This window comes from Dermacentor albipictus, chromosome 6 (assembly GCF_038994185.2).
Source record: "Dermacentor albipictus isolate Rhodes 1998 colony chromosome 6, USDA_Dalb.pri_finalv2, whole genome shotgun sequence".
NCBI lineage: Eukaryota > Metazoa > Arthropoda > Arachnida > Ixodida > Ixodidae > Dermacentor > Dermacentor albipictus.
This window is the reverse complement of record NC_091826.1, coordinates 3,674,471-3,696,491: the sequence shown is the minus strand read 5'-3', so window position 1 is coordinate 3,696,491 and position 22,021 is coordinate 3,674,471. Positions and strand designations below refer to the sequence as shown.

Genomic DNA, 22,021 nt, shown 5'->3' with positions numbered 1-22,021 from the left:
AACCGTCACGCGCATAGCTGTTGCTTTTGTTAGTTCAACCTTCTTTGTTTAGGCTGATCCTGGGACCAGGAGAGGGATGCGCTGTTACTCAGGTGGTCTGTACTCCCATGGAACGAGTTGCGGCCGGAGAAAACGCCAATTGCGTTTAACTTTTCCCTTTGCTTCATTATTTCCTTGAGTTACGGCTCGCCGTGACGCTGGCAGATGCCCGGAACCACATACACGTGATATGGGTTAGATAAGGTGGGAAATAAGATAATGTGAAAGAGCGTCCATCATGAAACCCAGCAACACCCTTAAACCCATAAGCAAGATGACTGTCGCCCGTTACCTCGTCTGTTTTTCCCTAATTGAACAGCACTTTTCGTGCAAAATTGGCAACTGGAAACAAAAATCGCAAGGAGTTGAGAAATTAAGCGATCTACTAAGGGAGAAAGCCAAGGCAACAACCAAACTGCAAGCAAAAGCGAATAATAAAAAGTTAACCGTTGTTTATGAGAATATTTATGGATCAACATCTTTTTATTTAAAAAGGAAGTAGAGAAAACGCCGCCGGAAGTTGAGAACAATTCCTTGTTTTCAATGACGCTTCTACCGTTATCGGTCGAACCGCCTCACGTAGTCACTTCTCTGCTGTGCTTATGGGGGTGTTTTTCTAACCTTTTGCGGTGAGCGCAGTACGTCTAGAGTCGCAGAGTCCTGCGCTCTACGCGGTTGTATGGGACTGGCGGCCGCACAGCGTTACGCAATTCGCGGAACTGTAAAAACTGATCAACAAGGCGAAAATAATTGATACTCGAAACTATAACATGAGAAAGACTGAAGAAGCCGTAAAAATGAACGCAGCCTGAAATCAGTAAAAAAGAAACCTGGCATATGACTAACCATGATGTGTGCATTAAAAGATAAGGAGGATAATATCATCAGCAATCTCGAAGATATAATAAAAGCAGCGGAAAAATTCTAAGCTGACCTGTATACAGCACCCAGAGGAGTCACGATACCTCACTTAGAAGCAGTAACGAAAAGGATACAGAAACTCTCCTGTAACTAGCGATGAGGTCAGAAGGGCCCTGCAAGACATGAAACGATGAAGAGCGGGAGGAGAAGATGGAATAACAGTCGATTTAATCAAAGATGGAGGCGACATAATGCTTGGAAAACTGGCGGCTTTTTATACGAAGTGCCTATCAACTGCAAGGGTCCCAGAAAACTGGAAGAATGCCGACATTATACTAATCCACAAAAATGGAGACGTTAAATAACTGGAAAATTATAGGACCATTAGTTTGCTCCCAGTATTATATAAAATATTTACCAAAAAGTTCTCCTATAGAGTAAGGGCAACACTCGATTTTGTCAACCAAGGGAACAGGCTGGCTTCAGGAAGAGATACTTTACAATGGATCACATCCATGTCATCAATCAGGTTATCGCGAAATCTGGAGAATACAATAAGCCTCTCGATGTGGCTTTTATAGATTACGAAAATGCATTTGATTCAGTAGAGATGCCAGCAGTCATAGAGGCACTACGTAATCAAAGAGTACAGAACGCTTACGTAAAAAGCTTGGAAAATATTGCTACATGCGTGAGGTATTTGTTTGTTTGAACGAGGCGCGTAGGCGCCATCACTCCAGAAAAGAGGAGGAAGAATGAACTTGGCTCGCGCTGTGAATCTGACCGGTCAGAGCTGCAACCCTTGTTGTAAATATAATTTGTAAATAGTTTCTCGTCTTACTGACTCATGCTTTGCGTAATAATATCTAGCGAGGTTCTGCAGCTACCTTAATTCTACACAAGAAAACTAGGGAGATACCTGTAGAGAAACGGGTCATACAGGGAGACACAATTTCTCCAAAGCTATTCATTGCGTGCTTAGGATTCAAGCTATTAAACTGGGAAGGCTTAGCAGTAAAGATCGATGGCAAATATCTCAGCAATCTTCGGTTTGCCGATGACATTGTTCTATTCAGCAACAATGCAGACGAGTTACAACAAATGATTGGAGACCTTAACAGAGAGAGTGTAAAAGTGGGGTTGAATATTATTATGCAGAAGATGACGATAATGATAAATAGCCGGACAAAGGAACAAGAGATCAGGATCGCCAGTCGGCCACTAGAGACTGAAGGAGTACGTTTACCTAGGTCAATTACTCACAGGGAACCCTGATCATGAGAAGGAAATTCACAGAATAAAAATAGGTTGGATCGCATACGGCAGACATTGCCAGCTCCTGACTGGAAGCTTACCATTATTATTGAAAAGTAAGGTGTGCAATCAGTGCATTTTGCTAGTGCAGACATATGGGGCAGATACTTGAGAGCAAGTTAAGGACCGCGCAAAGAGCGCTCGAACGAAGATTGCTAGGCATAACGTTAAGAGAGAGAAAGAGAGCGGTTTGGATCAGAGAGCGAACGGGTATAGACGATATTCTAATTGACATCAAGAGGAAAAAATGTAGCTGGGCAGGTCATGTAATGCGCCGGTTAGATAACCGTTGGAGCATTAGGGTGACAGAATGGGTACCAAGAGAAGAAAAATGCAATCGAGGACGACAAACCACTAGGTGGAGCGATGAAATGAGGAAATTCGCGGGCGCTAGTTGTAATCGGTTGGCGCAGGACAGGGGTAATTGGAGATCGCAGGAGAGGCCTTCGTCCTGCAGCGGACATAAAACAGGATGATGATGATGATGATGATGATGATGATGATGATGATGATGATGATGATGATGATGATGATGATGATGGTGGTGGTGGTGGTGGTGGTGGTGGTGGTGGTGGTGGTGGTGGTGGTGGTGGTGGTGGTGATGATGGAGGTGGTGCCCCCCCCCCCCCGAAAAAAAATCCTGGGTACGTGCCTGGAAGAAGATGCTTGCCAAAGGCATTGTTGAACCTTCGTCGAGTCCTTGGGCAAGGCACATGGTGCTTGTTAAAAAGACAGATGGCACATGGCGTTTCTGCGTCGATTATCGTCCTCTAAACCGCATTACCAAAAAGAAGGGGTACCCCATACCTCGCATTGACGACGCCCTCGATTGTCTCGACGGTGCCAACTACTTTTCATCAATAGGCCTTCGGTGTGGTTTTTGGCAAATTTTTGTGGATGAAAAGGACCAAAAGAAAACCGCGTTTGTCACCCCTGATGGTGTATAACAATTCAAAGTTATGCCGTTCGGTCTATGCAATGCCCCAGCAACGTTCGAACGTATGATGGACTCTTTGCTTCAAGGGTTCAAATGGTCAACATGCCTCTGCTACCTCTGCTACTGGCCACTTTTGCCGTTCTCTCCTGCAGAGGTGCGCACCCATGCCAGTGGTCACGGTATCGGAGCCGCGTTAGCCCAGCGCCAACATGGATCGTGTTATTGCCTATGCTAGCCACCTTCTCACAGCAGGGGAGCGTAATTCTTCGATTACAGATCGTGAATACGTGGCGCTCGTCTGGGCGGTTTCCAAATTACGCCTGTACTTGTATTGCACGCACTGCTCTGTAATCACGGACCACAACGAGCTCTGCTGGCTTTCCTAACTCAAGGATCCTACCGGCCGGCTTGGTCGCTGCATGGGCTCTGTGGCTGCAAGAATATTTCTTTGCAGTAGTGTACTAGTCGGGCTGATTACATCAAGATTCAGACTGTTTAGCACGCTATGCAGTGGACGAGCCACCCGCCGACCCTGACCCCGATGGCGACGTTTTCTCCGTTTCTCAGCTGCTACACGTTGCTGACGAACAACGCCGGGATGCCACCTCGGCTTGGAATCTTCGCCTTCTGATTCGTCCCTTCACCTGTTTCTTCTCGGGGATGCTGTATCATACCGCCACAATGTACGCCCCGACGGTCCTGCCCTACTCCTCGTCATTCCCAAAAACCTCCGGTCAGCTGTTCTCCAAAAACTTGACGATTTACCAACGGCAGGTCACCTTGGCGTCTCCCGCACCTACGACCGGATTCGCCGACGCTTGTTTCGGCCAGGCCTTGCCCGCTCCGTCCGGAGATGCGCTGCGGCGTGTGAGAAATGCCAGCGCCGAAAAACGCCATCGACGCTCCCTGCCGCATGTCTTCAACCGCTCGACATTCCTTCGGAGCCGTTCTATTGCGTTGGCTTGGACTTACTTCGCCCTTTCCCTCTATTCACGTCTGGCAACAAGTGGGTCGCTGTGGCGACAGATTACGCCACGCGCTACGCCGTCGCCAGAGCGCTTCCAACAAGCTGCGCCACAGATGTCGCCGATTTTCTTTTACCCGACGTGATTCTGTAGCATGGTGCTCCACACCAACTGCTCCCTGACCGTGGTCGGACATATCTTTCTAAAGTCATCGCCGACATCCAGCAGTCCTGCCCAACCAAGCACAAGCTGACTACGTCTTACCATTCCCAGACTAATGGTGTCAAGGAGCGTCTGAATCGTACCCTTACAGACGTATGCCTCGTCCGACCATACTGATGGGGACTTTGCCCTACCCTATGTGATTTCTGCATGTAATTCCATATTTGCATATAATATAAGACGTGTTCCAAAGCATTGCACGCGAAGAAAGATTCAAACGGAACTGTTATATGCGGACAATAAATTAAATTATGCGATATAATTACAGGAAACTGAAACATATACAGCTACTCCTCGTAGCAACCAGCTTCGCTCGAAATCGGGTTGTAACTGTCCAAGGTCGCACACATCTCCTATCTATCTTTTCTTTTTTTAATATTGCAAGTCAGTCATGTTCACTGTACTTCGCTTGGTATAACCTCAAGAATACTGCTACCAAAACTTGTGATTTACTTATACTGGATACTTAAACACCAAGTACAATTCATTGTTAAATTAATAATGTTGTTTGTAGCAAAGTGCAATTTTTATGTGTACTGCAGTGCTCCTACTGGGCGGGATGAGGGACCTCTGTGAGGCATTTATTGCCTTTTGTACCTGCATCATCATGACATCTTATAAAGCTGCAAGAAATAAGTGCAAATTCAAATCATTTTTCGGGCCCCCATGGTTCACCATGTGTGATAAATGAATAGGTTTTGTCTGTTAAACAGAGAATAACTGATAGACTTATTGTAGTAAGAATTCGCAGTACCACGCAGGGGCGTCTGCGTAAGCAGGCGTTTGGTGTGTTGCGACACCACTACCCGAGCACACGAAAGTTGGTCCCTCCCGCGTGTAGCCGTGCACCGCTTAGCCGTGTCTGGGGAAAGGGGCATCCTGGGGGTTGAACCGATGCAGGGTGTTCGGACCTTTAAGGCCCCCGGCGGAGGCAACACACCTCTTCGGCCTCTACTTCACATAGACGGCACCTCCAGACTGACCCTCCTGGGGGAAATCAGCAGTCGCCTTTTCCTGCCTTCGTCTCTGATTTTCGCCTTTTTCTCTCGCCTCTTTCAGCTTTCCTGTCCTCTAATCACTTCTCACTTCCGTATTCTGGGCGGCAAGGGTTAACATGGTGTAATTATCCAACTTTGGATATTTTCTATTAGGTTATAGCTGCTATGTACAGCTGGCGTCTGTGTTTCCTTTGGGTCTTGTAGCGTCCCCTTGTTGGGCTCGATGGTGGGTGGCCACCATCACCGCCAAATTTTCTGATTTTTCTATGGCAGAAGCTTTTCCCCCATTGCCTGATCGCTCCCTAAAGAGAGGGCGCACCGATGAACAATTCAACTTCTTTATGTAACCGAAAGTGTCTTTTCCCAAATACCACGTTGTCCCCAGTAAGCACGAAACGAAGACAGTCTGGATGATATCACCATTTCTTGTAGCCAAATCTCTCACTGGACCATAGGCCCAGGTGATAAAGTAATGAAGATGGGAAGTGGCGACCTACTGCTTGAGTTTCGCGACAAGCCAGAATACGATAAACTCTCAAAACTTGTAGAGTTTTGGGACATTCCCGTTTCTGTAGGCGCTCACAGGTCGATGAACACAGTACGCGGTGTCATCTCGGAAGATGACCTTCTCGAACTTAGCGAAAGTGAATTACTAGAAGGATGGCAAGAGCAGAACGTCGTCGAGGTAAAAAGTATAAAAATAAGGCGAGATGACATAGAAATACCAACTAGTTATATGATCATCACTTTTGGAGCTAGCAATTTACCAGACTCAATAGAAACAGGACACTGCAAACTTCGTGTAAGGCCATACATACCTAACCCACGCCGATGCTTCAAGTGTCAGCGGTTCGGGCACGGTTCTCAAAGCTGCCGAGGGCGCACTACTTGTGCAAAATGTGCATCAAGCGAGCACTCGTCAGCCACTTGCACTTCCACCACCCGTTGCGCTAACTGTGAAGGGGATCACCCAGCGCACTCCCGTTCTTGCCCATCATGGAAAAAAAATTGAAATCAAAGCCAAACTGAACCTTTCCTTCCAAGAGGCGCGCAAACGCTTCTCCATGAACCAGTCTAGTCCATCCTACACCGGTGTGGCGCGCCGTGGGGCAGCGCTACAACATTCGGCGGCCGCCTAAGTCACACGGAGCGTGACGGCGGTCACGCCATCAACCTGCCCCCCCCCCCCCCTCGGCTGGAACAGCCAGCGCTGTTCCGGCCCCTGCAAAGGAGGACCAGCAGACCATGGGGCCTGTTGGATCCAGGGCGACTGCGCGTGCAGATCAGCCCAACACTCCCGCGAAAGTGCCCGCCGCGCGGGCAGTATCCACCGTCTCAGACGAGGTGATGGATACGAGCACAACTACGAGTGCCGCGAAGAATACGAGCGCCGTGAAGAAAGAAAAATCTCGTATCACGGGGCCCGGAAAAGTCTCGTGAGCTAATCTAATATGTATCTCTCAGACACACAGCACAAAACACACATAATATGGACACACAGATATTACAGTGGAATGTCAGGGGTTTACTCCACAGCCTAGACGACATTACGGAACTTTTACATAGGTACACTACAAAGGTGCTGTGTGCCCAAGAAACACATCTTAAACTTTCATAAACAAACTTTCTCCGGGAGTATGCCATTTACAGAAACGACCGCAATGACGCCCTTGCCTTGTCTGGCGGTGCGGCAATAATTGTACACAAGCCTGTTGCTTGCCGGCAACTACACCTTAAAACACCCCTGGAGGCAGTTGCAGTCAGCGCGGTACTGTTTAATAAGCTGTACGCAATTACCTTTGTATATATTCCCCCGAACTACCAACTTTCAAAAACATAATTTCATAGCTTTATCTATGAACTGCCCGAAAGTTACATTGTCGTTGAGATTTTAATACACACAACATCCTTTGGGGAAGCCGTCGTTGTGATGCCAGAGGACGCTTAGTCGAAAACTTCCTCTTCACTACAGATGCTTGCTTGCTAAACGGGAAAGATCCTACATTCTACAGTGTCGCAAACAAAACATTTTCATCTATCGATTTAAGCATCGCATCGAGTTCACTCTTGCCGCATCTGCAGTGGAATGTGATCTGCACTTGATCAAACCCACATTAGGATATTGGGTATCGGACAAAATATCACGATATAACGAAGTGCTCCATCGCCGATTAAGAATAGGACACACTTACGGCACTCACTCTTACATCTTGATTGGGGGGTGCCCTCCGACTAGGTGCGGCCAAAATCTCACAGTCCTTCACGTTCTTATTCAATGCCCTGCAATAGAAGAACAGAGAAAAAAGTATTTCATTTCTCCATATCGCGAAAGTATACCTCTTCACTCGAAATTTTTTCTTAGCAATGAACCGCTTTTTATACTGAAATACAGCGCGATAGATTTTTGGACATGTATATTAAAGCAGTACAACGAGACGTTCTGCAATTGTATCAAAAACAAGCACCCTTCCGCCGTAATTTGTCCGCCAGCGAAATGAAAGCACTAGATACCCTTTCCTCTCGCAAAGACATCGTCATTAAGCCTGCTGACAAAGGTGGTGCCGTTGTCATAATGAACAAGTCCGATTACGCCGCAGAGGCCCACAGACAGCTAGCAGACGCGACGTTCTATAAACGCCTTGATCATGACCCCACTGAGCAATATAAATCTCTGATCAAAAGCACAGTGCTAGATCTCGTCAAGAAGAAAAAGGTGCCTGACAATGCGGTTCATTCTCTAATTCCACTAAGTCCTGTTGCTGGTCGTTTCTACCTTTTACCTAAGATACATAAGATAAACAACCCAGGTCGTCCCATCATTTCTGGTATAGGTACAGTCACAGAAAATTTGTCCAGCTACGTAGATTCCCTGATTAGTAATATCCCAGCTACGTTTTCCTCTTACGTAAGAGACACTACCCACTTCCTGTCGGATATAATCGATCTCATTATTCCTCAAGGTTCTCTTTTGGTCACACTTGATGTAGCATCTTTGTATACTAACATTCCACATTCTGATGGCATCATGGCAGTCGTCAATTGCTACGAATGTGTATCACCCGAGAAACTCATCGACAGCGACACATTGGCAAGTTTGCTAGCCCTTATTTTGGAACTAAATAACTTCGAATTTGAAGGACAACACTATGTGCAAATTAGTGGGACGTCTATGGGTACGCGAATTGGCCCGAACTACGCCAATATATTTATGGGTCAGCTAGAGGATAAATTTTTGCTAACCAGGACCTTAAAACCTTTTTACTACAAACGTTACATTGACGATGTTTTTTCTGATTTGGCCTCATGGGGAACAGGAACTGCTTTCTTTCATATCTGACTTTAACAATGCCCATCCATCTATATCATTTTCTCACACGTATTCTGCATCTACTATTAACTTCCTTGACGTCAGCGTTTCAGTGCTAAATGATAAACTATCTACTGCCTTATACAAAAAGCCGACAGATAGATGTCAATATTTACACTTCGATAGCAGTCACGTTAAACATTGCAAGACCAGCATTCCTTATAGCCAAGCCTTACGTTTTAAAAGAATTTGTTCTGAGCAATCAGAGTTTCAAAAGAATTGTGGTACCCTAAAAAACGCTTTAGCCAAACAAAATTACCCACCACAATTAATTGACGATGCAATAAAACGCGCAGACGTGCATGACCGAAGGACGCTTCTTTGCATTAATAACAAACCGACTCCCTCACCCCAGGCAAATCTTGTCCTAACCCACACTGCGTCAGTCTCAAATGTTTCGCATGTATTAAAGAAACACCACAATATTCTAATGCAAAGTGAACGCCTCAAAAACATATTCTCTGATCCGCCTAAAGCAGTATACCGTAAAGCTAGAAATATTCGAGATATACTAGCATCATCATCTAAGACTGACTGCCCTGATGCCATCGGATGCCATCCTTGTCGAAAACCGCGATGTAAAGTATGTCCCTACATGGCCACATCGCAACAGGTTACTAGTACGTCTTCAAACTTTTGTTTAAAAATCAAAGGCGATTTCGACTGTGACACAAAAAACGTAATATATATGCTTGAATGTACGCTCTGCAAAAAACGGTACATCGGACAAACAGAAGGGCCTTTCAGATTCCGCTTTAACAATCATAAATCCCACGCTAACACATTGCCCAACCTGCCCATCTCAAAACAAGTACATCTTCCTGACCACTCATTTGATAAACTGAAAGTCACGTTGCTTGAATCTGGATTTCGCTCAAATTATGATAGAGAAGCCCGCGAATCCTTCCTTATCTATAAGTTTGATACTGCCGCGTGTGGTATGAATTAATGTGTAGGAAAATTGAGTTGCCTGTGTTTGTAGCCCGTCACTTGTCCCTTCTTCTGCTAGTACGTCGCTATTCCCCTTTTTCTGTGTCTGTGTTTGCTTGATAACATAGTACATATTGAGCGCATATCGACGTTTTGTTGTCACGTGGCGATTGGTTTTTACAATTCATTTCGGTACGTTTTTATACTTTGTATCTTAGATTATATGTTTGCAATCGCCATCGGTCTATACACGTGTCAGCTATCCTTTGAACGATTCGGATGTATTTTGTTCGCCCATTTTATTCGTTTTTCATGTTAACGTATCTTCATTTGGTTGATAAGCACATGTATATTAACTGTACTGACACCATGCAATGCATTCTGATGAAGGCCGGACCCCGGCCGAAACGTGACGACATTAAAGATGCAATTGTGTAAGCGTGCACCTTCGTTTGTTCAACTACATATGCACCGGACCTACAGAACTTCTCATTGCATTATATATATATATATATATATATATATATATATATATATATATATATATATATATATATATATATATATATATATATATGGGCTTAGAAAGCGTGAACTTATTTTGACGTACCAGCCAGACACCGGACTACATATATATTGTTACGGAGCAACCACGAGTGGTGCCATCAGGAGACCACGATTTGACGTGTAGAGGTGGAACCGGCCTCGACAGCCATGTTGTCTATGCGTCGCTGTCTCGCTTGCAAATATTGTAAATATACCTTTATATGTGACTATATCTGCAACGTGACAAACTGGTGAGAGGTGCGGGGTACCTAGAGAAAGAGAGAGAGTCAGATCGTTCGCAGTTTGCCCCCCCCCCCTCATCGCCACTGCTCGGAGAGATAGTCGTCGAACGCGGCAAGCCGCTGTACCCTTCCTGATCTCTTCAGGGCGCACAATCGCCAACGGAAACAAACGGGAGTGTGCTGTGTTTAGGCGAAGGTCAGGAGGGGGGGGAGCAATGAAGCGGCCTATTTCGTGTGTTTTGTGCCGTTTTTCGCGTGTGCATTACAAACAGGTAGACCATCACGTACACCTGCATTCTAAGCACGATACGTGTTCAGAACCTGCCAAAATTAATATATCGCGATTGCCCACCTCAGCGCATGGTGTTCATAGGTGTCGTGTACGCGCGCTTCATTGCTGTGAAGATCGTATGTGTAGGTTAGTGCATTGCGCAGCGCTAGTTTGTGTTTAAAAAGTGATGCTACGACCTATAGCGATGAGCTTTATTGTCGTGTCATCGCAGTCAATAGTCATGTGCTGATTGTGTCTTGCGTCACGTGAACTGTTTTGAGGGCTGCGATGCTCTTTGGTGACCGCAAACCCCTACAGAACGTTTAAGTGCTATGGTTCTTGCTTTTACGAAGTGTAGGTACACTGTGATGTGTACGTGTAATGTGTCGCAGTCGTGCTAGGAGTATGATGTTCGTTTTATGCCATGTGCGTGTGCTCTGAAGTGAACCGTGTACAAGCGTTGCGGGCGAGTTTTGGTTCCGGGTCTTTCTTCCTCATTCACGTATCTTGTTCGCTTTTCAGAAGTTGTTCCTGTGTTATGAAGATATTTCTAATCGGTGAGGGGAATATGGGGAACAGTTTAGAAGTTGCATGTGTGCGTAAGCGCTGTCGTGAAATGTGTACACGCGCATAGTATTGTTGTGAGGAACGCATATTCAGGGCAAAATTCATTTTTGTCATGTGGACATCGGCGTGAACAGAAATCCCTAGGGAAATCCCCACTCGCCAAAAACTGGTATGGTCAATATGTGATATTTTATTGACAGCGGGAACATGGTGTATGTGCAAGCGTCGAAACGAATACTCGAAGCTGTCGATATTGCATACGGATATGGGAATATTCGAAACTTTCGATTAATGAATGGTAGAATAGTGCACTATTCGATTCGGCAATCACTATATGGAAATGCTAATATATTTTGAATACTTCTTCAATATTTCAAAACGTCAACTGCATCCTAGTAAACATAAAATTGGAGCAAAAGTGCGATAAATTTTCACCCCGGTGGACATATTGTAGACATAGAAAATGAGAACTGGCGCAGTGGAGCAGGCGGCCATAATTCCACGGGCTGCACGGCGATCGTCTGCACTCCTCCGACGAGCGCTGTGCATGCAAAGAAACTACTTGTTTGCTCTTTACGCTCCGTTTGTGCTTTTAATATACAACGCTTCATGACGTACTATACAGTGGCAAAAACTTACTGACTTTAATAATACTAGGATAAGAGCATCGTTTGACATTAATCGGGATAACGGCTATTCATTACTAGAAAGCTTTTCGAAAAGTATTCGATTCAATTTGCTTCTGGCACTATTCGATCTCGCATTCGATTCGGTCTCAAAAATGACTGTCCGCACAGTCCTAATATTGCATCTTTCTCGTGCTGTCTTTCACATGTGCATTACAGACAAGAAGACCGTTACATGAACGTGCACTTTAAGCACGTTACATGTACACTGCGCCCTGAAATCAGTGTTCATACACCTCCTAGAAATAATTAAAAACCCTTAAATCTGAGAGAGGGAGATTCAAGGGCCCTTCAAAACGCCTTACTATCCGTGTGCTGCTAGAATTATTTGAAAACGGGAGTTGGTGCGACATTTGAACACGAAGTAACAAACTCGGCTTTTTGGCTACGCTACTGTCTGTCGGGAGACATTTTTATTTCATAGTGTCGCTAAGTGATGAAATGTGGTGTGCCCACAGCCACCAATGACCGGTCGTTTGAACTGCCATTACCATCGTCGAGCTAGACGAAGCGAGACCAAGCCGTACCGCTATTTTTGTTGTTTTGCTAGTTCATTCACACCGCAGGGATTTTCGAGCCCTCGGCCTTACAACTGCCTGGCAGTCAGCGAATTGGCTTTAACGCAGCGAGTAACCTTGGCTGAAGCCGGACACTACTAACTGCGATGCTAGAATGCGAATGACATCAACATGATGAGAACGTCGACATTAAAAATCACCATAAAGAGATTGAAGCGTGTGTTCAACTCAGCAGTTGCTTAGCTGCAAAAAGTTTTGGCTAAGGAGAAGGAAGTTTCAATATTTTCCAATCTATGCGTACAAATTAGGTTTGTTTCCGCCTCCTTGAGTTTGGTTTTGGCATTCTTGAATGTTGGGTCTAGTGTTCCGTACGAATCTTGCGTCAAATAAACATAGTGCGACCGCCGCAGCCTGCATGAACTTGATTGATGCGGTTCATTGCAGCCATGTCGTGGTTGCAAATATCAGTGCTACAGGTTTCAGAAGTGATGACTTGAATAGTACCGCCGTCATTTGTGCTGCAAGAAGATGCTGCGAAGTGCTGTGGTGACTGACTGATGCTTGAGCAGTCGTTTTTGGTTTTAAAAAATGCAGCGTTGCCAAGACAGGCAAGTTATTGTGATATATGTTTGGTCTCGTTGTGATGCTCATGAGTGTGCCACATATATTTTTCTGTCAATTGCATGTGCTCTGAAGTAAACAGTGCAGGAGCGTCGGTGGTCGCTTCTTCTCTTACGCATCTCAATATAAGTATCGTGTCAAACCAGCTTTCCTTGCTTTGTGCGCATGTAGTTTCTTACCAGAGCTGTCACTGAACATGTTACACTTTACGAGGAGGAGAGGTAAGGAAAAACATTAGAAGTTATGTCACTATGTTATGTCATTAGAAGTTATGCTCCATGTTTTGCAATCAGTCATTTTGTGCTCTACGAGCTATTCCACCTGTCAGCATTGGGGAAGCTGTAGGGCTCCTTAGCCAATAGGAAGGCCGAATGCCCCTCAGGATGTGCTCATCCGCGCCGCATCGTCCGCCCATCGTCTGCTTGCCATCGAATGGTGGTGGAGTGACGCATCAAATGACTACCCTCCCATACATTCTTCAATGTACGTGCCTCAAGGCTCCCGCGCCCACTTTGAGGAGGCAAATCAAACTAGTAAGGCATGTGCTGACACCTGCCGTAGCAAAAGGAAAGCTACCCGACACATAACTTCATGCAGTAATTACTAGAGGAAACACTGGCGCTAATGTCCACGGGAGCTGCAATCGGGCGGTTCAGCCAGTACACGGGTGTTTTCGCATTTCGCCCCCATCGAAATCCGGCCGCCGAGATTCGATACCGCGACCTCGTGCTTAGCAGTCCAACACCATAGCCGTTGAGCAACGACGGCAGGTACGGCACTTTGTTGAAAACGACGAATTTCGGAGAGACGTTTAAAGCCATAAGGACGAGGCGTACTTCTCATAATTCCGAGGCTGGATGCTAAGCTCGCGGTATCGAATCTCGGCGGCCGCATTTCGATGGGGGCGAAATGCGAGAACATTAGATTTTCGCGCACGTTAAAGTGGTTCGATTATTCCGGAGTGCCCCACTTCGACGTGCCTCATAATGAAGTCGTGGTTTTGGCTCGTAAAACCTCATAATTTAATTTTTTAACAAGGTGCTGAGTAATAAATAATTAAATGAACATTATAACATCATCCACCGGCAGGATTCGAGCCCATGTCCTCTAGCACATTCACCTCTAGCCCGATATTGAAACCATTACGCCGCGGACGGATGTATCGACAAGCAAGCGCTTAATTACGTAGGACGTGTGTATATTCAGCTCCGCCATTTAAAGTTATTTTTCGCTTTGGAACTGTGACATTCCGCCACCCTTGGCCACACCTCGTCGCCAGTTCACATATGGCACCGAACCCAGCCATCGACGGCCCCCGGGATGCTCCCAGCGTCAAGCCAGGGCCACCTCAAGTGTGTGCTTTAGGACTACGGCCGCCTCATAACGTTGAACAGCGATCCCGCAAAGGCGCACTAACACCGCGTAAGAAAGAGCAGCTGTAAGCGGTAGCAGCAGTTAGCTGTGGAAGACCCCGCCACCAACGAAGAGAGACGATGGAAGGCGTCTCCGTGCAATGCTGCATCACCGGGCGCGTCTCCCGCGCGTGCATCGTCGGCTGCTCCGAAAAGCGACCGCGTGTGCTCAGTACGCCCATCTGACAGTCCCCCTCCCCCCAAGGAAGGGTACAAGAGATTACGACGCTGCAAAAAATGTTTACACCCTTCAGGGTGTTTTCTTGCCGCACTGGTAACACCCTTACCGTTAGGGCCTCACAAACATTTATAGAGGACGACCACGGAGCTCTTACTAGACCTGCGATGATAAAAGACGTAGTTGAAAGGTATGTAGTCATTCTGACAGCCTTTCCCGCAAAGGAATATCCGACAAGGGAATTTACCAGGGGCATTCATCAAACTCTCCTGTCGGATATTTCCGTGGCTGTCAGAATGACTAGTTTTCCATGGAATCTACGGAGGCTCAACTCCGGCATCGTCAGCTGACAGCTGCAGCTACACGCCACAAACGGCGCCTCTCGCGTCATCGCTGGTTGGGGTGGTGTTCTTCGCTAGGTCCAACCACCAGCGCAGCCTCAATCTGGAGAAGCACTGGAAGGTGGTGGACGCTCTCCTGACCCGGGTTCCTTCGCGGGCCTCGAGTCCGCAAAGCCCCACATGTCTTTGCATTTGACATGGCGCAGGTATTATTTCCCGGCTGTGATACGCAGCCACCTGTGGTCTCCGCCCCATTTACGTTTTCGCCGAATGCAGGGGCCACTCCCATCAGCTTACGTTATCTCTCGGATGCAGTCTCCGTTCACGATGGCTGACTTTCTCGCTGCAATAGACCAAGTGAAATTTCATTGCCCCGTGTCCTGACGGTGTGACCTATGAGGCGTTTAAGACCTAGCAGAAAACCCCTTGGAAGCAGTTCTCAGCCCATTAAACGCTGCGTGGCTTACACATTGATCAGTAAGGGACATGTCGTCTGCTATAGAGGTATTCCTTATAAGAAGCAATACGGGACAGGATTCCTAATCCATAAGGACATAGCGGGCAACATTGACGAATTCTACATCAATAACGAGAGGGTAGCCGTAGTCGTAATCAAACTTTATCTCTATTCGAAACAATAATGAACAGTATAGAGAAACTCATCCTACAACTAGAGATGAGGTCAGAAGGGCCTTGCAAGGCATGAAACGGGGAAAAGCGCCCGGAGAGGATGGAATAACAGTCGATTTAATCAAAGATGGCGGAGACATAATGCTAGGAAAACTGGCGGCTCTCTATACGAAGTGTTTATCGACTGCAAGGGCCCCAGCAAACTGGAAGAATGCAAACATTATACTAATGCACAAAAAGAGCGACGTTAAAGAACTGAAAAATTATAGGCCCATTAGCTTACTACCAGTATTATATAAAATATTTGCCAAAATAATCTCCTATAGAATAAGGGCAACATTGAACTTTAGCCAGCCAAGGGAACAGGCTGGCTTCAGGAAAGGATACTCTACGATGGATCACATTCATGTCATCAATCAGGTAATCGAGAAATCCGCAGAGTACAATCAACCTCTCTGCATGACTTTCATAGATTACGAAAAAGCTTTTGATTCAGTAGAGATACCAGCAGTCATAGAGGCATTGCGTAGTCAAAGAGTACAGATCACTTACGTAAATACCGTGGAAAGTATCTACAGAGATTCCACAGCCACCTTAATTCTACAGAAGTAGGAAGATACCTATAAATAAAGGGGTCAGACAAGGAGACACAATCTCTCCAATGCTATTCACTGCGTGCTTAGAAGAAGTATTCAAGCTATTAAACTGGGAAGGTTTAGGAGTAAGGATCGACGGCCAATACCTCAACAACCTTTGGTTTGCCGATGACATTGTTCTATTCAGCAACACTGCGGACGTGTTACAACAAATAATTGAGGACCTTAACAGGGAGAGTGTAAGAGTGTGGCTGAAAATTAATATGCCGAAGACAAAGATGATGATACATAACCGGGCAAGGAAACAAGAGTTCAAGATCGCAAGTCAGCCTCTAGTGTCTGTAAAGGAGTACGTTTAACTAGGTCAACTAATCACAGGGAACCCTGACCATAAGAAGGAAATTCACAGAAGAATAAAAATGGATTGAATCGCATACGGCAGACATCGTGAGCCCCTGACTGGGAGCTTACCGTTATCATTGAAAAGGAAAGTATACAATCAGTGCACTTTACTGGTGCTGACATCATTGAAAAGGAAAGTATACAATCAGTGCATTTTACTGGTGCTGACATTTGCCACAGAGACTTATAGACTGAGAAGGAAGCTTGAGAACAAGTTGAGGACCACGCAAAGAGCGATGGAACGAGGAATGCTTGGCATAACTTTAAGGAGACAGAAAGAGAGCGGTTTGTATCAGAGAGCAAACGGGTGTAGACGATATTCTAATCGACATTAAAAGAAAAAAATGGCGCTTGGCAGGTCATGTAATGCGCAGATTAGATAACCGTTGGACCATTAGGGTGACAGAATAGCTACTAAGAGAAGGGGAAGCGCAGCAGAGGACGGCAAAAGACTAGGTGATGCGACGAAATTAGGAAATTAGGTGCTAGTTGGTATCGGTTGGCACAGCACAGGGTAATTGGAGATCGCAGGGGGCCTTCGTCCTGCAGTGGACATAAGTAGGCTGATGATGGTGATGATGATGATGATGATGATGATGATGACTGTCAGGAGAGGTGTTGGAGCACTGGCTACAAGCAACCATATTAGTCATTCCAAAGCCCAGCAGACCTCATGACAACCAATGACAGCCAATTTCTCTTATGTCTACTTTGTGGAAATTGTTGGAACGTATGGTGGCTACCCTTCTCCAGTTGTGGCTAGACGTACATCACTGGTATCATCCATCGCAAGTTGGCTTTCGCCCCCACCTTGGTGCAGGAGACGGCCTAGACCACTTAGCCTCTATGATTTTTGATTGGTGGCCGATGGACCCCAGTCCGGTCTGTTCTCGCCATGGATGTACACAAGCCATATGACGACGTCAGCAACCCTGCCTTCGTTGACGTGCTACGCTGGATTCACTTACCCGTCCACATACGCAAGTTTGTTCGCGCCTTTCTTACATCTTGTGAATTCGCCATGCGCATCCACAAACAGAATGTGGAATAATTTCGGCCACATCGCGGTGTACCGCAAGGGTCAGTGCTTGCCCCCATATTTTTCAATTAGCCTCCTACACTTGGCATGGGCGACACTTCTCACCTGCACGTGCTCATTTATGCGGGTGATATCACAGTCTGGTCCGTCTACCCACCTCCACAAATTCAAGCCACAAGTTTACAGCGCGCTCTTACAATTGAAGATCAATGGGGTTCTTTTGGAGGATTCACGTTGTCGCCTCAAAAGACGGCTGTTCTTCCTGTCGCGAATGCGCGTGATTGCCGTGCGTTTAACACCGCCGCTATCGCCCTCTTTTTGCACGGAAGCAGAATTCCAGTCGTCAGCTCGGAGTACTCGGCCTGGACTTGTAGGATTCTGGCTCCGCCGGCCCCTGGGTTCACACAGCACATCAGAAGGCGTCCCAAATATTGCACCTCATCCGCAGGATTTCTCAAAAATCAGGTGGTGCCTCAGCCGCCATCGCCTGCCTCTTCAGACATACTGTGTTACTGCCAAGATTGATACACCAAGCCCAGTTTTATCACGCCACATGCCCTGAGTGGGACCGATTGGGATCTATCAACCGAGCCGCAATGCGCGTAATAACGGGCCTTCCACGAATTACTTCCATTCACGCCCTCCAGGTGATAGCACAATCAAATACGCTTGACTAACTGGTTCACCAGCGCCGCCAAGCTCGTTCCGTAAAGTGCCATAATATCCCTGAAGCCGCAGCTCCTGAGGAGTACATGGCAGACGGTTCGATGTTGCCCCGCGGTTCGTGCCCGCCTCAACCACCGCGGCTTTATTAACAAGTTACGCACAGTCGGTCTATGATTCACATACACACACGATCCGCTGGCCACCTCGGGGATTCCAGCGTGACGCCAAAGAGCGCATCAACTACGAGTGAAAACTCTTTCCAGAGACATGTAGTGCATGCCGACGCTGGTGTGAGTGAGAATCACGTCGCCAAGGCTATCGCTTGTCCCAAAATATTGACAGAAATAGCAACTTGCTCGTATGCTTGCTCCCCTGCCGTCGACACAGGCGGAGCTCTTGGCCATTCGAGACGCAATATCCAATACTCTGTCTGCTCCTTTTGGCGTCCAGTAGGCACGTTGACATCTTCACCGATTTCTCAGCTGCCATTCGAAGTCTGCGGCGTGTTCTTAATACCGACGTTTTGGCACAGGAGATTCAGGACACACTTGAGCAATTATCCGTCACAGTACGTGTACAATGGATGCATCGCAATACACATTTTACGCAGGATTTGGTTGATGAAGCTAGTCACAACAAAACTGGTCGCCCCCTTCAAATGTCAATCACCTCTCCGGAGGCTCCTCACTGAAACAAAAATTCGGCGCGCCACACGAGCACCACTGCCGCCGTGTGGCACCGACCTCCCCGCGGGAGCCTATAGCGCGCTGGGAAGAACCTGGTCGTGGTCGGCGATTCCTGCCCCTTCTGTCCAGCTCCTGTCTGCGAGGTGGACATTAGGCACCTCCTCTGCACTCGCCCATCTCTACACGCCTTTCGCCAGAAAGACCTACTTCGATTACATCCGGCGCCCCAGTCCTTGGTCGACCGCCGGATGTTGCATCTTGGGGCCCCACCACTGGACTCTGCTGGACTTCCTCCGGGGATCGAGCGTGCATCTGTACTTGCAAGTAATTCTTTATGCCAGAAGGCACGCTGTCGCAATAATGAAAAAAAAAATGAGCCATTCCACTCTGTGAAGGCGGGTGACCAGCCAAGCTGTTTAGCATACGACGCAGGCGTTACACAAATTTTGAACACAGGTACGGACTCATCATTTACCTTGATTTTTATATGCATTCGTGTGGACGACGGGGCCACCGTCACGAGAAGCCGGAGGGAACTAGTCACGCGTGACATTTCGACGGGACCACCACCACGGGAGGGCGGAAGGAAAGGATACACACAAGCGCTTGGAACGCCGACAAAGAGAGGGCGGTGCGAACGTAGACATGGCCAACGGGGGTGAAACTGTAGTATCGGCTCTTATTAGCTTAATCTCTGATTTGCACCGTATATATTAAACTTGTTTTTGCAAATTGGCGGAGTGCTTGAAGCCTACTTCACCTCCGCCGCAGGTCGGCCCGGTATTGCACTATCTTCAGGATCGGCTCAGGGTTTTTGGTCTACGGACATGTATCTACTAGAAACTAGTCACATACAGCTTCGCTGTGAAAAAAAAAAAGAAAAGACAATGGCATAGAACGCCCTTGTGAATTTCTTGCGGGCAAGTCAGCGTCTTGCGATGCTTGGCGCAGTTCAATTCGGAGACAGGTTGAGCCGCCATTAGTAGCGATCGTGCGTTTTCGCAGAGTATTCTACAGACGCGGAATCGAAAAGTTCCAGAATCGGTAAATTTTTACACTCAGTGGTGTGTTTTGTCTTTTTCACAGCTACGCTAGTAGCGCTCCTACACAGAGTGGAATTGCTGCAATTTTTTGTGGACTCTTCCACATCACACTCCGCACATACTTATTGCACGTGTTTTTCGTTAACCTCAATTGTAGTGTAGCGCTTTGTGCGTTTCCCTTTGCTCTTGTGCGCCGTTTCGTTGCGCTACTTACCATCACGCTTAGCGTACGACTGCGTGTGTTTGTGATTGTATTTGCTGTGAAAGTGTTTTGCTTCCTTTTATGAAATAATCTTTAAATGCGTAAGGATTTCTATGCTCACCCATCGAGAAAGCCGTCGCCCCGTCCCTCCCGTGAGACGACCGCCGCAACAAGCGTGCAGCCTCTCCCAACGAAGCGCCGCCCTCTCCCGACGCGGGCCCGCCCGTCGGCGCTACGGCGAGAACACGGCGTCGGCACCGCAGGTCGCTCTCAAGGTGCGGCCCGCGCGGTGGTGCCGTCGCCGCCCGGGTACGTTTGGTCAATGGTTCGACGGGGATGGATGAGGCGCTAGACAGTGATAACGGCGTGCAATGATTGGAACGTCACCTGGCGCCGCAGCGCGGTCGTCGGTACGGATTCATAGCGTTGATAATGGCTGCGCGGAGATGAGCGAGTGGCACAACGCATGCCAGAGGAGCTTCTGCGTGCTCGCTCTCGTGCAGTTCCATGGACGACGGCGAGGGGAAGCTGCACGTTCCGCCGGCGCGGCGCCAGTCGATGCCGAGCGGCCGCGAGACGGCCTCGGCACGGGCGCGACAGCTCCTCGAGTTGGCCACCAAGCAGCGCCAGCTGCTGGGACGCGTGCTCTGGGTCACCGTGGTGCTACTCTGCGTCCTGGGATGTCTTTCGCAGGTAGGTAGACCACGTGCGTCCTACAGCAATGCGCTCGGAAATTCGTGCGGCGCGCGTTCTTCAGACAGCCCTCTCGGTGGATGTTGACCCATTTGCGCAGGTGTTCATCTTCCTGGAGATCTTCTGGAAGTTTCCCACAATCATCGAAGTCGAGACTGAGCGCACGGATGACCTCGACTTTCCCGGTGTCACAATCTGCAACAACAACAGGTGAGCCCCGGTGCCAGCAGTGCGAGCTACAGGCCTTGCACAAGCGCTTCAGTCCGCGAATTCTTCGGAGGCCGGTATTTTATGCCCTTCCAAAGACGCAAGGTACACCTGCTTTACTCTACTAAAAGTAGTGCAGCGTGTAAATAAAGGAGGGGTCTTAAGAGCTTCTTGAAAAGTCGTTCCTTCCGACTGGACGCAACCAACACGCCTACACTGCTGCACCAAATAGGCCGTATACATCATGTGTGCCATTCCTCTGGCATGAGGGAACCCCTTACGGAGCGGGAACTTCATCGAAGGAACATTTATTCTTATCTGGCGGAGTTTCTTGCGATCGGTATATAGAAACGTGCTTCGGAGTGTGCTAACACAGTAGGCGGCCAAGAGCATTGTGCCAACCTAGTGAAACCGTATCTTGGTAAGGCTCGACGTTACTTTGATCATTTAAAGTAAAGGCGCGGACATGTGTTAAACGCAAATGTTAAAGCCATATAACGCACCTTAAAGGTATGGTATACTGCAGGTTGTATGAACAGCAGGTTGGCATTATCCCTCAAGAGAAAAGTGCATAATAGCTCTGTCTTACCAGTACTCACCTACGGGGCAGAAAGCTGGAGGCTTACGAAAAGGGTTCTATTCGAATTGAGGCCGACGCAACGAGCTATGAAAAGAAGAATGATGGGTGTAACATTAAGGGATAAGAAAAGAGCAGATTGGGTGAGGGAACAAACGCGAGTTAATGACATCTTAGTTGAAATCAAGAAAAAGAAATCGGCATGGGCAGGAGATTTAATGAGGAGGGAAGATAACCGATGGTCATTAAGGGTTACGGACTGGAT

At 47.4% G+C, this 22,021-nt stretch overlaps 1 protein-coding gene, 1 long non-coding RNA gene and 1 pseudogene across 2 annotated transcripts in view; 2 read left to right on the top strand and 1 right to left on the bottom strand.

Annotated features, from left to right (window-relative positions):
• Positions 1-7,555: 7,555 nt before the first annotated feature.
• The window catches only part of LOC139060746 (uncharacterized), a 28,721-nt gene continuing 14,255 nt past the window's right edge, over positions 7,556-22,021 (bottom strand). Inside the window, exon 3 of the long non-coding RNA XR_011515002.1 lies at positions 7,556-7,616. This is a non-coding gene — a long non-coding RNA (uncharacterized lncRNA). The remainder of the gene's footprint in view (positions 7,617-22,021) is intronic.
• On the top strand, positions 19,680-19,848 carry LOC135917049 (U2 spliceosomal RNA; annotated as a pseudogene).
• The window catches only part of LOC135917042 (acid-sensing ion channel 5-like), a 173,159-nt gene continuing 171,936 nt past the window's right edge, over positions 20,799-22,021 (top strand). Inside the window, exons 1-2 of the mRNA XM_065450525.2 lie at positions 20,799-20,972; positions 21,073-21,182. Coding sequence (XP_065306597.2) covers positions 20,838-20,972; positions 21,073-21,182 — 245 coding nt within the window. The 5' untranslated portion in view covers positions 20,799-20,837. The remainder of the gene's footprint in view (positions 20,973-21,072; positions 21,183-22,021) is intronic.